General features: G+C 42.5%; 3 protein-coding genes across 4 annotated transcripts in view; 1 reads left to right on the forward strand and 2 right to left on the reverse strand.

Moving 5' to 3' along the window:
- Nucleotides 1-49: 49 nt before the first annotated feature.
- znf319b (zinc finger protein 319b) lies at nt 50-5,236 on the reverse strand. 2 transcript variants are annotated; one of them, XM_029434783.1, is made up of 3 exons: nt 4,869-5,236; nt 3,869-4,019; nt 50-3,782 (listed from the first exon to the last, which is right to left on the reverse strand). In XM_029434783.1, exons 2-3 carry the CDS (start codon nt 3,871-3,873, stop codon nt 1,925-1,927), a joined length of 1,863 nt encoding a protein of 620 aa, XP_029290643.1. In that variant the 5' UTR covers nt 3,874-4,019; nt 4,869-5,236; the 3' UTR covers nt 50-1,924. The 2 variants fall into 2 exon arrangements, with proteins under 2 accessions (XP_029290643.1, XP_029290644.1); XM_029434784.1 differs by lacking the exon at nt 4,869-5,236 and adding an exon at nt 4,532-4,637.
- A 375-nt stretch (nt 5,237-5,611) lies between these two features.
- On the forward strand, nt 5,612-10,181 carry usb1 (U6 snRNA biogenesis 1). The gene is made up of 7 exons (XM_029434849.1): nt 5,612-6,037; nt 6,394-6,533; nt 6,625-6,808; nt 7,670-7,723; nt 8,207-8,312; nt 8,668-8,751; nt 9,841-10,181. The coding sequence occupies exons 1-7, from the start codon at nt 5,877-5,879 to the stop codon at nt 9,946-9,948; spliced, it is 837 nt and encodes a 278-aa protein (XP_029290709.1). The 5' UTR covers nt 5,612-5,876; the 3' UTR covers nt 9,949-10,181.
- A 767-nt stretch (nt 10,182-10,948) lies between these two features.
- The window catches only part of pla2g15 (phospholipase A2, group XV), a 10,700-nt gene continuing 4,415 nt past the window's right edge, over nt 10,949-17,233 (reverse strand). The window contains exons 3-7 of the mRNA XM_029434848.1: nt 15,560-15,678; nt 15,304-15,402; nt 14,286-14,510; nt 13,074-13,186; nt 10,949-12,584 (exon numbers count right to left, since the gene is read on the reverse strand). Coding sequence (XP_029290708.1) covers nt 12,183-12,584; nt 13,074-13,186; nt 14,286-14,510; nt 15,304-15,402; nt 15,560-15,678 — 958 coding nt within the window. The 3' untranslated portion in view covers nt 10,949-12,182. The remainder of the gene's footprint in view (nt 12,585-13,073; nt 13,187-14,285; nt 14,511-15,303; nt 15,403-15,559; nt 15,679-17,233) is intronic.

Raw genomic sequence — 17,233 nt, forward strand, 5'->3', positions numbered from 1 at the left:
AAACATTTCACATGGTAAAAAGTAGCAAGAATACAAAAACTGTTCCTACTTAATGTTTTTTTTTTTTTTTTTTTTTTTTAAGAAAGACAAGTTCTGACATATCCAACTCACCTGGCTAAGTACACTCACACGTCCACAATATGTACAGGCTGAGAGAGAAGGGTAATGTTCCACTTGGACATTATCAGTACAAAGACGTCTAACAAGACAGACATCTGCAGGAATATGAGCTTTATATTAGTGTGAAATATATACTTCTATATTTGTCTATACTGAAGGGTGACATTGGTACCAATGAGTTGTAATGGATGGTGAACTTCAGCTGGTTTGTTAGTCTACACACCTTTGGGCTCGGGGGCTCCTTCATACTGGTGTTTTGGTACATCGGAATATTTCACTACAGGAAAATAAATCCCAAAACTCCCCCCAGTTTTCCTTCACACACGTTGAGGAGTTTACTGGCTACTTCAGAAATAATAGTTTAACAATACTAAAACTAGGGTTGTACCGAATAGTTGGAAGCTTCAAAGCTTCATTCATAACGTTGACATTCGATTTCTAAACTAACATTTGAATGCTGCGCAGCTTTCCCCCCCCCCCCCCCACCTGGTAATCCTGCAGAGTTGTAGGTAAAAATTAGTCTGGACTTACATTATTAGTATTATACTATTTGTAGAATAAGAGTCCAGTGGTGGCTGCGCAGGCTTGTTTCAGACTTGTGTGATCCAAACATTTCTAATAATTCCAGGGCATTAAGTCCAAATGTATTGGGGAGTAGATTTAATCATTTCCATAATTCACTAAATGTTTTTATTTAACTAAATATTCTGCTTCTGCAATCCATATTTGTTGCCGTGAAGTATTTTGAAATACTTTCACTGCGGTTTGCTTTACCGCACATAAAGGGTGGCACGCACCTGTGTTAACGAACAGCACCATAAACTACATTTACATAACCACCATTTTTAAAAATCTATTTCGGTTCTAACACTATTATAGTAAATTAAGTAAGTCATTACAAAAGAAAATGATCATATTATTATTATTATTATTATTATTATTATTATTTTAGGACAATGATGTTATAAAATAGCTTCCAATGTGAAACAATGGGATTCGGTACAACCCTAACTAAAACCCAAAAGGATGTGGACGCAGAGAGTCGGTCACGGCCTAAAAGAGACGATACACGTGTTACTGTGAGGAGATAAAAAAGCAAAAAGTCTTTCAAGTCATCCTCCACCGGACCAGACACATGAATGTGAGTACATGTGTCTGAGAGGTGAGTCAAACTTCCCAGTCTCCTGATACTAAACAGCGACAGGCTGACACAATAGAAAGTGATAAAAAACAAGGGAAGGCTCCCCCTCTAGTGGTTCTATCAGTCAAGACAGTTCAGGCCGATACTTGATTCATTCAGAACACCTTAAAACATATCGAGTTTTAAACTATTGAAAAAAATACGGCTGTCTCTTATAAGACAATGAACGGACATTACAATTATTTTTTTTCCTTTTCTGAGGGGAAGAAATTAGAAGGGATCAACCTGCATTACGGCATCTGTTTCTGCCTGATTAATTATGACTGATGGCAGTTTACGTGGCTGTGGCCTCTTCACTGCTAACAACTGTCTGATCGTGGTGCTGATGAAAAGAGGATAGATATAAGAAGAAGAAAAAGAGCTGGAACACAGGGAGAGAAAAGTTCAAGATTTTCTTATGGAATAAAAAGATCACAGTACTAAAGGGCTTTGGACCGGTTAGTAATGCAACAAAAACTTGATGTAACAATGTTGGGAATGAATGCAAAAGGTTATAGCCTGGACTGTCTTGCAAATGGGGTTAGGATTAGGCTGAATAAATAGCCTACAAGACAAGAGGACAGGAGTTTAGGGGACTGTCTGTTCGAAAGAAGAAGTAAGTCTTTATATGCACTGGGGCACTGGGTAACCCCCGCCATCGGCTGTGTGCTGCACTGTGTGATCCTGCAAAGAGCCCAAGTCACTGAAACGCTCACCACACCAAACACATTTGAACTGGCCTTCTCTGGAGTGTGTGCTCGTGTGTTTGGTCAGATGCTCTCGCTGTTTGAAGCCCTTGTTGCAGTGGCCGCATTTGTACGGTTTCTCCCCTGTATGCACGCGCCGGTGTCGGTTCAGGTCTGATGAGTATTTAAAACGTTTCTCGCATTCAGGGCACTTTAGTGGCTTTTCCCGCGATGGGTCGCAGCGGTGCTGGACAAATTCCGAAGAGGACAGGAAGCGGCGGTCACAGAGCGAGCACTTAAGAGGCTTCTCTTGGCAGTGAGAGTTTTGATGACGCTGTAACGTAGAACTCTTCTTGTAGCCCTTGCCGCAAACTTCACACTTGTACGGCTTGTCTGGCGAGGTGTTGGATGACTCGCCGCACTTGTGTCTGAGCAGCTCTCCTGACTGGCTGAACTCCTTCTGACATGAGGCGCACTTAAACAGGTTGTCCATGCCGTGGACGTGCTGGTGGTAGAGGAGGTGAGAGGGCTGCATGAAGCCCTTGTCACAAAGATTGCATTTGAACGGCCGGTCAGCAGGATCTTTGTGTGTGCGTCGGTGGCGCACCAGTGCGTACTGCTGCTTGAAGCTCATCTGACACTCATCACAGTGGAAGGGCCGCTCCTCTGAGTGTGTGCGCTCGTGTTGCCGAAGGTCGGACGGCCGCTTAAAACCCTTACCGCATGTGGCGCAGCGGAACGGCCGGGAACCCTGCGGGTGGCAGGGGTGGTGAAGGAGCTCCGACGACTCTTTGAAGTGCAGCTCACATAAGTTGCATTTGAACAAGTGCTCGCCAGAGTGCACGTACATGTGGCGCACAAGGTGGGAGCGGTGCTTGAAACTCTTCTCACAAACGGCACACTTGAATGGGCGTTCGCTGCTATGGGTTCGCTGGTGGTGCTGTAGGTGGGACGACTGGCTGAAGGCCTTGTCACATGTATCACATTTGAAGGGTTTCTCTCCTGTGTGTACCCTCTCGTGCCTTGTGAGTTCTGACAGGTGCTTGAAGCCCTTCTGGCAAACAGAGCATTTGTACGGCCGGTCTCGGGCTGACGGAAAGGGTAGAATAGATGCGCTGCTACTTGCTGACGCCCCGTCACTGTTGGGCTGCTGAGGAGTATTTGAGGTGGGCGTGACGTTGCCAGAAGAACCGGGTCGGTAGGTCTTCTCACATATTGAACACTTCATTGGGTTGGTGCTATTATGGGATGTGTGGTGCTGGGCTAAAGAGGTGAGTAGGGAGAAGCCCATCTTACACACCCCACACACAAACGGCTTCTGCTCCACCTGAACACACTGGTGTTCTAGCAAGTCTGTCGCCTGGTGGAAAATCTTCAAGCACTGAGTGCACTGGAATGACCTGTCCTGATTCACCATGCACTGGTGCTCGTGTGGGTTGGCCAGGTGGGAGATATCATGTCCACAGGCCGCACACTTGTGTCCTCCTTCTGCCCCGACCTGCAGGGAGCTCTGGGCCTGGGCGGGGTGCTGCTGCTGACTGTGCTGCCCGCCTCCAGGCTGCTGACTCCCGCTGAGTTGTTGGCTGTGTTGGATGTGCTGTCCATGCTGGGTCTGCTGCTGCAAAGACGTAGCATCTTGCTGCAGTACAATGCCGTACACTGCACAGCCCAGAGCGTTCTCAGCTCCTGGAGGGATGGTGTGGACAATTGCAGGTGGAGCGACTGCATGCTGCTGCCAGGCCTCTGACATGCGGGCTCGAGTGTAGGGATTCAGTTTGGCTGCTGGTGTGGCCCAACTGCAGTAAGAAAGGGAGATTGTAAAATATTTAAATAATGGGCTGAGCTTTCAGAGTGTGTTAAGAAAACAGGAGAATAAACTCACTCCATTCCTGAAGAACAAGGCAAGGGAGTTGGTGAAGGGGCTGTGACAGAGGATTTAGCGTATTGCAGAGGGGAACAACTGTTTGGAGATCAGACTTCTGTGATAGGGTGGAAGAAAAACGTTCACTTCATTTGTGGCCTTCAAGTGAAATCTGTATGAAAAAGAGAATTAAGGTGAGTAAACATATCAGTGAAAATTAATATTTGTGAAGCGAAATGCTTTTCAAAAATTTAAATTTTGCTACATCAGCTTAAGCAGCCAGTTGATTTGTCTATATAAACTCAGCAGAAACAGATTAATTGAAACTTTCAGGATTTGTAATACTGTGATAGGTGTTGCAATATCAGGTAACGTTAACAGCTGGGTGCAAGACTAAGCAGTCAGCCTCTCAGACAAAAGATCACAGCAGATTCTTCATATCTGCTTATTGAGCAACTACAGAAGATTTGCGCTGATGAAAGCCGGTTTACATCTGGTATATGCGTCACCCAAAAGGCATATAGTCATGTAAAACATCATTACAATGACATGTATTGCATGTTGATATTACTAAAAGCATCCCAACGCAATATAATTTATTATAAACAACTTGAAGATGTGCACCGTAAACGCAGAATCACACAGCAAGTGATCATTCATTAACATACACACTTGGACACGAACCTTTAACGCTGAGTCGTAAATGTAAATCTGTAGTATACCGGTGAGTTCAACCCGTCTATGCAGAAATACAAATGCTCAACGATTCGCGGTTAAAAAAAGTGGAAGACAGCGTCTGCGCATCATAACGTTTTTCGTCTCCAGGCAAAGATCAATGTAATCAGGATAGGTTAGCAAGCTAGCCTAGCCACATGCTAACACAGCCACAGAGGCGCAGGAAGGAGCTAACGTTAGCTGACTAGCCCAGAGAAAATAATAGCCTAGTAGTAACCGCTGCAGCGATACATTTATTAGTGTGTTGTGCATGTAAACAGTAATGAGAAAGTCCGCATGTACATACCTGGAGCGTCTAGTCAAGCCGACGGAGTAATCTCGAATAAATTACAGTCTGTCGTAGGTTAGCTAGAGTTACTCCCCCAAATAACATTAGGTCCCTTCTTCACATCCGCAAACGGTGCTCGGATGCTCTCTTGTTCGGGCGCTGTGGCTCCAGGGGCCGGAAAAAATGGTACTTGCGGATCATTAAAATGGTCGAAAATTCTCCCGCGGTTTCCTAAATCTCCCCACAAACTGTGTCGTTTCGCGTATACATTTATTTGTCTCCTATGGCATTCTTTCGGCAAGCGAAAATATGCATTTTGTTATAAATTTCTAGCTAGCTATCGGCTAGCTTCTGAGCCCCTACCCGCGCACGGGAACATGAATAAACCAATAGTTAATTGGCATGCTCTCTCTCACATACATACATATATATACACACACACACACACACACACACACACACACACACACACACACACACACACACATCCGGAACATGGTGTATGATGGCTTTAATGTAACATTGCAAACCTTTCCCCTTTCACCCCATTTATTCATATTGTCTTAAAGAGTAAATGTGTTCGTGAATGTTTATAAGTCAAAGCTATCATTAAAAATAATTCTTCCAGATTCAGCTGAAACTGTCATCTCTTATAAATGTTGTCTGGACATTTTGATAAATTTCAGAGGATCTTTCAGGCCGAACAGTAGACATAAACACTTACACAGCCTCACCATCAATGCATATTGTGGCAAACCTCTGAAATGGGAACTGATTTGAGGTTAGGCTGTGTTTCCCTGGGACCTAATTTATCGTTACAATAGTTGTTTACAACGGAAGCGCGGGACTGCGTTGAAGAGACGCCGATTGGTTGTTGTAAGAGGCTGGAATTTATGTTTTTGAAGCCGAGCAAATGTGTTTCTCCGTCCTACATTTTAGCGTTAACTATTTATGTAAATTCCTCTCAGTCTTTTAGCAAATGTACAATAATGTTCGCTATGCTCTGACACATCATATACACATCCCATGATGTTGGTTGGATACAGCAGCAGCTCGGAGGAAGAAAGTGAGGCGGCAGCGGCCACTGATAAAAGTCTTTCTCGAAAGTGTCAAGAGGAAAAGGATGCTAACAATGGCAGCCCGGCGAGAAAAAAAACCAAAATTGATGAACAGGTTTCTAAAGCAAGGTGTGTGTGTGTGTGTGTGTGTGTGTGTGTGTGTGTGTGTGTGTGTGTGTGTGTGTGTGTGTGTGTGTGTGTGTGTGTGTGTGTGTGTGTGTGTGTGTGTGTGTGTGTGTGTGTGTGTGTGTGTGTGTGTGTACTGCTTTTATGTCAGCATTCGCACACGCATTCATACAGAGGCTGCTCATCAGTCTCACACACTCACCATGGCCATCAGGAGCAATTTGGGGTTCACTATCTGAAGCCCAATACCATGCCCATTGACACATGTTGACCTCAGGGCCTGACCTTAGTGATCTATTATTAACCTTTTTGATCAATAGTGAAATGTAATTTGTTAACTTAGGCTGTGTTTTCATTAGGCTGCCTCTTCCCGGTTTCCTGTTGGCCATGTTTCCAGATGAAGTTGACTCACTGACTGAAGACAGCTCTCTTCATGGTGGACGTGTCCGCTCCTTCAAACATGAGAGAGGCAACTGGGCCACCTATGTTTATTTGCCATGTAAGACCAACACACTGTACTGCTGCTGATTTAATGATTGATCAATTTTCGTTATTTAACCTACCTTCTCTCACTCTCCTCCGAACATCAGACCATCCTGAGGAGGAGTTCAGGGAGTTGTTGAAGGAGCTGCTCTCATATGCCAGTGCCCATGGAGCGGTTTTGACCCCGCAGGAGGAGTTCCACCTCAGCCTGTCTCAGACGGTGGTGCTCAGGCACCACTGGATCCAACCTGTTACCCAAAGCCTCAGGGCAGGCCTGGTGCACTGCAAGAGGTTTGCTCAAATACCCATACAAACACTAGTGTTGGCCATTGTGTTTGCAGAGTATATACAGTATGTACAGGGAGTCATTTGAACAACATACTCCCACCACAAAATGACCATTTAATAAATAAATTACTCACCCTTAAATTCCTTTACAAAAAATGTTTTTCTCACATGCCTCCACAGTAAACGAATAATCAGTAAAAGGAGAAAGTTCTTGATGAATTGAAGTAAATGGGGGCCGTGTTTAACAACAGCAGAACTATATAAAAACATCTGTTTACAAACTAGTTGTGCAGTGCAATACAAGTCTGATCATTGTTTGGGTAGTGAGCATACGACTGGATAAGTAAGTATTATACTGCACAAGTTGTGTGAGAGTTTGTAAACGAATGCTTTTATATAGTTTTTTTGTTAAACCTGGCCCTCATTTACTTCAATTCAACAAGATTTCTTTCTGATTTTTAATGCCAGAAAAACAACATTTTCTTCAACACGGGGTGAGTAATTGATGACAAATGGTCATTTTGTGGGGGAAGTATTTCTTTAATGCAAAAGATATTAGAAGAAGGGTTGTGCAGAAGAAAGCAAGACAGTAAGACTAAAGGAAGTTAAATGATAAAGAGAGTGCAGACATATATAATAATTGTATTACCATAAATATAATTTATATATATATATATATATATATATATATATATATATATATATATATATATAACTAGGCGACGTGAGTGATCCTAGAGGATCACTTGCACTAGGTGCAATAGGTGGAATAGTGAAAATAGATTAATAAAAGATATGAATGAAAGTTACACCAGAAGATAATTTTAGTGAAAATGTCGTTCTCTTTATGTTTCTTGTGTCCAGGTTTGTGTGCTCAGCAGGGAGACTGAGGGTGTATTGCAACGCTGAGAGGACGAGGTACAGTCACAGCCTTTTTTATTGTCTCTTTCTCATATTTAATTAATAAAAACGTTTTTTAAAGTGATAAGGAGAAAATCAAATATCACAATATCTTTGAACAAATACTTTGATCAGGAAGATATTGTAATGTTGACCATTGGTGCTTTCCCAATACATGGATGACATTTTTTATAAATAATCATCAGTAATGTGGTTATAATGACTAAGTGGGTTAAGGCAGATAATAGAACATCTTGAACAGTTTGGTAAGTTCAGAAAATTACTGTAATGCAGCCTTTAAAACCAGGAGAAGACAACATTTATGCCATATTACGATCGCTGTATTGATATAATATCGATATATTTCCCAGCCCTAAATTGGAACGTTATTGACTTATCTGTCAAAGATACATTTTATTTCCTGATGTGTCTGTTTGAATTCCCTGAGCATACATTCTTCCTGGTTGGACTGTATGTATCTCTGTCTGTTGTCCCCTGCAGGACGTTTCTGGGGATGGAAGTGTGTACTGGGCATGCTCAGTTGTTGGACCTGGTGCAAGCAGTGGACAGAACGATGACAGAGTTTCACCTGGACACATTCTATAAGGTCACTGATCGACACATTTTAACACACACAAATAGATTTTACCCTTTGAGGTGTACATCTGGACCAGTGCGTGCGTCACTCTTTAAGTTTGAATTTGTCTTTTTCTGTTGAAGTGTCAATACCTGTAAATATGGTGAATCTGTAGGGTCTAAATTAGTATGTTCTTTTATATTGTAGCAACTATTTAGGTTAAACGAAAGGTTTGTTTTCAGTTATTGTAGAAATAGTTATCAGTCAATAAAGGATTGTAAATCAATGTTTTGTCTGATAAATATGAAGAAACCGCCAAAAAGAATCAGAAATAGTGCACATCCGCGTCTTCCCTCCATAATGTTCCCTTTGCTGTGTTTTCTAGGAGCCATCTTTCCACGTGAGTCTGGCCTGGTGTGCTGGAGACCTGAGAGGACAGATGGAGGAGGAGTGCATTCAGGGGATGCAGGTACACTGACATCACTGTGTTGGTTTTTCCTTTTCAATCTTTTCAGTATTCTTCCTAATGCTACTCAATTCTAAATCCAAAGGTGTATTGTTGTTCCTCAGTCCATTTTAAAGTGCCCAAGTGTGTTTGACATATACATTATCACAGCAGACATGTTGGAAGATAAGATAAGAAACTGCAGAACAAAAATGCCAAATGTATGAGTGGGAGGATTTCTCTGTCACCCAGAGAACAACAAGTATATTTATTAGCTGTAAAAACAAAAAGAAAGAAAACAAAAGCCCCGCTCAATATTGTCATAATTCTTTAATAACCAGAAGTAAAGTATCCTATCCAAAGTGTGTGTTCATGTGGAAATGTAATCTACGGAGCCCCTCTGGGGTCACATGGTAGAAAGAAACCTTGTTGCGTTAATCTGTGTGAACAGATTTGAAACCGTTGGTATATTATGGTACTCAGTACATTTAAAAGGACCATACTGTACTTTGTGGCATTATCTGCTGCATCACTATTATATAACTAAAGGGAACTTATGAGTCTGTGGTACTGAGTAGTACATTCATAGTGATTTTATGGCATGAATATACTACTACTTTTGTTTGAGGGTTGATGTCCTAAGTGGTGGAAGAAGAAGCCAGATCCTTTTTTTACGTAGCCTAAAAGTAACAAGACTACAGTGTTACAAAACATACTCTATTAGCAATAAATATTTTATTTAAGTAAACATGTTGGCCTGAAGTATCATAAGCAAGATGTACTTCAGTATTCACACAGTGAATCAAGTCACGGTTAACAAGTGCATTCGGACAGATTTTTACCACGTGACCCCTGAGGGCCTCATGAATATCAGCCAATATTCTGATGAGTGATTTTTAAAGATCTCAACTAACAGTTGGACTTTAGTTTGGATTAGGTGACATACGTATGCCTTAGATAACACCACTTTTATAAAATCATACAGCAGTCTATTGTGCTGAGCAATACTGACAGCAGTTGAGAAAACATTGAGTATAGATGACACGACTTGGACTCCGTTCCAGGACTTTACCAATTTACCAGCTGATTACTGTCTGATTCTTTGGCTGGTAGAGTTTGATGGATTACCACGAAGAAGGGCCGTTTCTGCTGAGGTTGGACTGCGTGGAGCTGCGCTGCAGGACGGGAAATAAGACCTTCCGCTTCCCTCTGAAGCCCTAAAGCTTGACATGTTTACTCTGACCGCTGGAGCTTTACCGCTGTGTTCTTCTCACCCACATAAATGAGCTGGAAACATTTCCATTTATTGTTGAATTTACAATGTGTTGTATTCTTTTAACAGATGTGTTGCTGGTCAAACCAAAGACAATCAAGGCTCAATGGCAAAATGATTTTATGATGTATTGTTTTTTACTACTGTATTTAAAATAAAGTTGCTACTGGCCTTATACCTATTTTTGCATGGGACAATACTAATGCTACACTATGAGATCAGGGTTCAGAAAGGCCGACGCATCACTGGAAAAAAGGTTTTTGAGAGTTATGACGCATGTGTGAGAAGCAGCATATTTAACATGATGAACATATGAAGAAGCCTCGATGACGGGAAGTTGTAAACTTAATCAGTATTGAAACCTCAGAGTGCTTCGAACACGCAGTCATATCTTCATTTATCTCACGAACATGAAGGAGGGAATTAGTCTTCACTTATCCATAGTCTACCGCTTATCCGGGGTCGGGTCGCGGGGGCAGCAGCTCCAGTAAGGAAACCCAATCTTCCCTTCTCCGGGCCACATCCTCCAGCTCCGACTGGGGGATCCTGAGGCGTTCCCAGGCCAGTGAGGAGATATAATCTCTCCACTGAGTCCTGGGTCTTCCCCCGGGGTCTCCTCCCAGCTGGACGTGCCTGGAACACCTCCCTAGGGAGGCGCCCAGGTGGCATCCTTACTAGATGCCCGAACCAGCTCAACTGGCTCCTTTCAACGTAAAGGAGCAGCGGCTCTAAGGGAGACGCCAGCCACCCGTCTGAGAAAACCCATTTTGGCCGCTTGTACCCGTGATCTCGTTCTTTCGGTCATGACCATAGGTGAGGGTAGGAACTCACTTAAAGTTAAAATGACACTTCTGACTCTACCGTCTTCGGGCACAAAAATAAAATGTGTTAACAGTGAAAAGTTTACCGGAGGGATTTATTGCACAAAGACGAGTCAGAGGCTGAATGTAATATTTGAAATATTTTACTATATAGAAGGCAACACAAGTTTCTGATACACATTTGATAGTTCTCAGCAGATATGATACTCAAGAGTATATCATTGGTCTGGCCCACAGAGGGCTGGATGGCACAGTACTCAGGTCAGAGACTGACTGCATGTGCGCAAGGACACAACTCTTCACATTTGGTGTCAAAACAGTAAAGCAAAGATCCTATTTATACCATAAAACAATAAAAGTCCCCTCATCCGTACCTGTGTAAATCCATCATGTGGAGAATTCTGGTTCAAACCAAACCAGGGCACAACATGTACAGAACATGGAAAGTGAAGAGAAAGAGGGTAATGTCATAGCAGGTAATATAACTAGCACTTAAATTATGCACAAATACTAAGATACTGATTCCAATAAAAAGCCGGGCTCTACCTGGTACCGCCAATAAGAAAGAAATCAGGATCAGAATTTGAAATGAATTTAATTTGAATAAACTTAGAAATTCCATCATTGGGGCGCCTCATGTACAAAGGTCGAGTCTCTCTCCCCCATTTCCTCTATCTTTGGCTACATTATCTTATAAAAAAAAGGCAAAAGCTCCAAATATAATCTTAAACAAATAACATGCATTCCTCAAAGAATAGAGCAAACTCTGGAAGGAGCCGAGTCTTGATTAAGCCACTAAGTGGACTTTGAGTTAAGATTTATTTTTGTCTAAAACTGTTTAATCATCGTGTTTGACCTTTGAGTGGCTTCAACGTGACTTAAACTTCCATATCCAAGACATGGCTCCAGTCCTTCTGCACACGACTCATAAGCACAAAGTCTACTACAAGCACTGAAACGTTACCTGTTGCACTGAGAAAGATACAAAAACAGTATGTGCTTTACCATCAAGCCTAACAACATTAGAGTCAGAGGAGTTCAGAAATCTCTTTCGCAACAATAAAACCCTCTGACTTTGATTAATAACAGAGGGAAGTGGCACACTCAGTATATCCCTGGTTGGTGTGGGGACAGGCTCTTTAAAAGCTGAGACTAGTTAAAAAAAAAAGTCTTTATTTTTAGCCTTACCCAACCTGACGTTAACATAAGTTGTATAATTAAAGCTATAAAATGTTAAAAGTTAATTTCTGCAATTTTTCTACAAGATTCCAACATGTTAACCAAAGCAAAGTGACAAGATGTGTGTGTGTGTGTGTGTGTGTGTGTGTGTGTGTGTGTGCGGCCATCAGCCTCGGCCAGCATCACGGTGAGAACAGCACGGTCTTGATGTAAGCCACAGTCGTGGAGTTCAACAGCATGTTCACATGTTCGTTCCCTCGGAGCTCCTTTAACGTCACAGGCTGTTTTTGCTTCCCCACCCACCGCCCACACTGCTTGGCGCTCTGTAGGTTCACCGTCCCGTCCCCGTCGCCGGGCACCGCCGTGGGCTCCACGTCGGGGAACTTGTCGCAGTACTGGAAGCCCTCCTGCGTGGAGATGCCGCTGCCGTACAAGCAGTGCACGGCCACGCCGGGAGGCGTGAGGTCAGACACCAGCGACTCCGTGTCCTGCCGCATCAGCCAGCCGTCCTCAAAACCGATGTCCGAGTAGAGCCGCTTGTAGTCCAGCACAGTGTAGTTGGTGGTGGGCGTCTGCACCAACACCTGGTGATGGATGGAGAAACAATAGTTTTCAGTTGTTTGATAGTCATGTTTGTATCTCCTTGACTACAATACTCACTCTCTTGTCTCCATCACCTTCTGAGGGAAATATCTAATAGCTATTTAGCTGCTAAATGCTTTACTATATTCACCGGCTTAACTTTGCTGTTGGGTGGATTTATCAGAGCTTTTCTACTGACAAAAAGCTGTGTACTGCAGCTACTAACAAGGTTGATGAGAATTAAGTTAGCTAAAAGACACAAACGCTTCATAGAGCTTAGGGGAGCTACACAGTTATAAAGCTCTCTGGGTTGTCACTACTAATTCATATGGTAAAAGAATTAAAAAATATATGATTTTTTAATTTCCACTAAACACTCAGAAAGCCAAGAGAGGTGGACAAAAGGAAGGAGAGAGAAAGAGATGTCTCACACACACACACACACACACACACACACACACACACACACACACACACACACACACACACACCTGATCTTTGGGCCAGGAGTGGGCATAGGGGAGCAGCCAGGAGGTGGTGACAGCAGAACGCTGTTGGGAGCGAATCTTCAACGGGCTGATCACTGGGATGCGGTTATTGTCACCTGTAGGCAGAGAAAAGGAACCAGTGACAGAACTGAAACCGAGAGAAGGATTTACAGCCACACCCCAAAACCAGCAAGGAGAGTTTCATTGTGTGGCTTTATAGTGAGAAAGAAAAGCTAGTCAGGTCACACATGACAAACATATACAGTGTTAGTATTGCACAGGAATGTTTAATGCTGAGCGTGTCAGGTTTATAGGTAGGGTCAGTGGTGTAGCTAGGCCTACTTTAGGTGGGCTTCAGCTCAGTGCAAAACTCCCAGACTTACTTCTCCATCATCATGCCATCTGAGTTCCTGAGTTACTTCCTACTTTGATGGATACAAAAGATGATTGAATGTTTGAGGGATTGTTTGAAGTGAGGTTGTATGAGGTACTTATCCAAAGTCAGTGTATTACCTTCAGTGGATGGCGGTCGGCGAGCCACTAATGTCATGAAGTGTACGCCATATTTAGAATATTTTCACCGCTTTACCTTGAAATCACACAGCTCTTTCCGACAAGTGTTGAAAACATACTAAATGTAGTGGACACTTAAACGGGTGTGTATTTGTTTAGGTGGGCCCTTCTCTACAGTGGTTAAAGTAAGTGTTGCTTTACTTCCGCGTCGTAACTCCTGTCGGTTTCTCAAAACTGGGGCTGTGCTAACCGCACTGTAGGTTATTACAGTGAATACACGGAGTATGGATAAGTACCTCATACAAAGCCACCTCCAACTAGACAATTAATGAGAGGATGAACATTAGTCTTCTGTTTAAGCCCCAGATCAAGTGTTAGATCAGATGTGTCGGCCATATTCTGTATTATGTCTTACTGTTTCAGAACTCTTGGATCTTAAAGGGGCTTGTGTGATAGGGTTATTATCAGTTGGTTCAGTTAGCTACATGACAGTTACATCTTGTAATATAATCAAGTTTGGTTATTTTTGTTTCTAATCTTGTTGTAATATTAGAGTGCTTATTATGCTCTCTTTTTATTCTGGACTATTCCTGTGAAGTTAGGGAGAGAATTGTTCTCGTCTCGTACAAAACATAATGCATTAGATTGGACCCTCTACATAAACACACTAAAACGGTCCATAGCAGCGCTTCCATCTCTTACCAGAGGTGAGCACACGGAGGGTCTTGGCCACCCCAGCCCACGGTGGTCCCAGAGAGATGAAAGTTTTGATGTATCGGTCTTTCCAGGCCTGTGGCTGCTGGTTGAGGAAGTACAAGGTGTACAGGTTGCCCATACTGTGAGCGATGAGCACCACGGGCCCACCAGCCGTCTCCGCCATCTCTTCAATCATCTGCTGCAGCGCCAGGAAATACTCTTTATTCTCATCTAATAAGAGGACAAAAGCAACAGAGAGAAAATGAGTAACCAAAGGTCCCCCACGGGCACTGCAGGGAACTCCCTGTAGTGTTCCATTATTAGGTTGGAGCGCATCCAAGACTTAATGACTGAATACTTGAAAGACTTGAATATAGTCATCAACACTGATGCAAGTGTTTTTAGGGCTGCACACCATTTAACATGCCTGCTAAATGATTCTGTAAATTCCTTAAAGTCTTCCTCCAGAACATTTTAAAGTTAGTAAAATGATGATACTATGATTATTATTTGATTAACATGGTTTCCCCACATAAAAAGTAAAAATAAAAAAACTCTGAAAGGGGCTAAAAGCACATCTACTCTTTATCCGCCATTAAGAAATCCTGGATGCGGCCCACGGCTTCTCCCGCTAGGTTAAGTGAGCGTCAAGATGGCGAGCTCCGCGACTGTTTCTCCGTTAGAGGAAACATGGGAGAGATTCAGCCGACTAGCAGACATATCAGAATGGTAGGTAGCATCTTTTATTTGTTTATGTTATGTTCTCTCGTGATATGTCTTTAGCATATTAAAAAACACCATATGTACATGTCAAAAAGTTGAGAGGTTCTTTAAATGCGCTATTAAAACACAGAAATGCATTGCATCTTTTTCTGAGTGTCACATGTTGTAAAGGTTCCACTTGATGTTCTCCAAATATATACGCTTTATGAATGTTGTAGTGACATCATCTAATCAAAGGAAAAGATGGGTTTTACAGGTGAGGGCTTATCATTCATGGTTAGGAGGGATGGAAGTTACTTACTGGGGGCTTTCCTCCAATCATAGGGAGCTCCTCTGACATCAACATCTCTGGTGTAGCCCCACTCTACCATTGCCTGAACTATAGTAAAGAAATACATGCCTAGGAGACACACACACACAAACAAGAAGAAGGAAAAGCATCATACATTTCAGTCTCATCATACGCAGTTACATATGATTCCTGTTCCTCTATCTTTGTGAGGATCCATTCTGACTTTGAGAGCGAGGACATTTTGCCCCGTTCTCATTTAACTCACCCACACTGCGTTTGCTGGGGTCCAGATACTCCACTGAGTAGGTCTTTCCGAACCCTGGGACACGGATGTCCACACCCGGTGGGGACGAGGTGCTGTGTGTGGTCCTGTTGTAGATCAGCCTGCACACGCACAAACACACATTGTCACAAGGACAATTAAACTAATGGCCTAAGTCATATTTTGAGGAATTTTTTTTGTTGCCTAAATCATCTCATGATGCTGGCCACCTCTGGTAAAACTGCCTAGATCCTTACTGAAAAGAAAATGCCCCGGTAGTATGAGGGCCTATGTCAAGAGTGTGACTCAGGCAATACAAAAATGTCCTAAGTCATATTGTCTGTGACTTAGGACATTTTACAAGCTTTACAAGATGGCAGCTGCTTCAAGAAGAAAGAAAAACCACCAGATAAATGAAGTTATTTCCATGGTTCAGGGCTCGCCCCCTATTGGTAAGTGATAATGTTTACTGTAATATAGGCTAGGCTATAAATGTTGTGTAGTTATTTAGTGTGTTACTTTCACAAGTTAGTTTAATTATGAAGCCGTGCTGCTGTGTCCAAAACCCCAAGCCAGCTGCTTGTATTACAAACTGCAGGTCCATAACTTTACCCTCTTCGACTTGAAATCAAAAGGAAGGGTACTGCTATATTTGGTCAGAGGGCGACCTCAGTAGTGAGGTATTAGCACACCTTCAATATCGTCATTTTGAAGGCGTTATCAAACCTTTGTGTGAAATGATTAATAAATATCATATAGTCTATATTTGGTTCAGTTTTTTCTGTTTCCTGAACATTTTTAAAATGTGACATAGGCCATTAGTTTAGGAAGGTGACGATATATCAGTGTCAGTTCTGCATTTGTGGTCACACACACACAGTCACACACACCATTTTAAATCACCATCGTCCCACTACCTAGTTATGTGTGACAACAACTTCCCTACTCGGGCAGATGTGAGAGAAGAAGTCAGGGTATGCCAAGCAGAAACGAAAATGTTTTCAAACCCCAATGACATTTCAAAAGATTTAAATCTATGGTTGCTAGATAAGCACTCAATCTGGATTTTGGTTACTTTATAAAAAAGAGTGCAAACTGTATTTAAAGAGGCAATAGACCAGCTTTAACCTATTATTATGAAGTAAATGTTGATTGCACAATGTAATAGAATAATGACACCATCTGTGTTTACGGTGGTTCCCTACAAGCCTCTCTTACACTGTACAATTCTGTCTGCCTCCGGGTGCCATCTCCCTGGCACAAAGTCGTGGAAAAACAAAATGTGTTGCCAACCCTTTTCCAATGCTCGTTGGAATGGATTGCAATAGAATATATTTGAATATAAAACGGACATGTCAAATCAAGCAATCTGATTGGTTCTTAGCCGTGGTATAATGAGCGTATATCACAGGTAGAGTTGTAGTTACTTTTCACAACAAGTCAGTATCCCTCCGCGTCTGAGAAAAAGCTACAACAGTTACAGCTGTTAAATTACGTCCGTTAAGAAACAAACTTACAAAGCTTTACTCTGGAGGAGTGGATCGATCAGTGCCTATCTCCAGAGAAGAAAGCCCCTAAAAGACGACATGCAGAGCTACGTGAAGAGCAGGTAGACCAAATATGTTCGCTAGCTGTTAGTGTTGTTGCATAGCAACCACCTCGCACTATGTTTTGTGC

The sequence above is a fragment of the Cottoperca gobio genome, chromosome 6 (assembly GCF_900634415.1).
Source record: "Cottoperca gobio chromosome 6, fCotGob3.1, whole genome shotgun sequence".
NCBI lineage: Eukaryota > Metazoa > Chordata > Actinopteri > Perciformes > Bovichtidae > Cottoperca > Cottoperca gobio.

Excerpts from the sequence above, each read along its gene's own strand:
- usb1 (XM_029434849.1), top strand. The coding sequence starts at position 5,877 with ATGATGTTGGTTGGATACAGCAGCAGCTCGGAGGAAGAAAGTGAGGCG. Across the intron at positions 6,038-6,393 it reads GAACAGGTTTCTAAAGCAAG|GCTGCCTCTTCCCGGTTTCC; the intron begins GTGTGTGTGTGT and ends TGTTTTCATTAG. Across the intron at positions 7,724-8,206 it reads TGCAACGCTGAGAGGACGAG|GACGTTTCTGGGGATGGAAG; the intron begins GTACAGTCACAG and ends TGTCCCCTGCAG.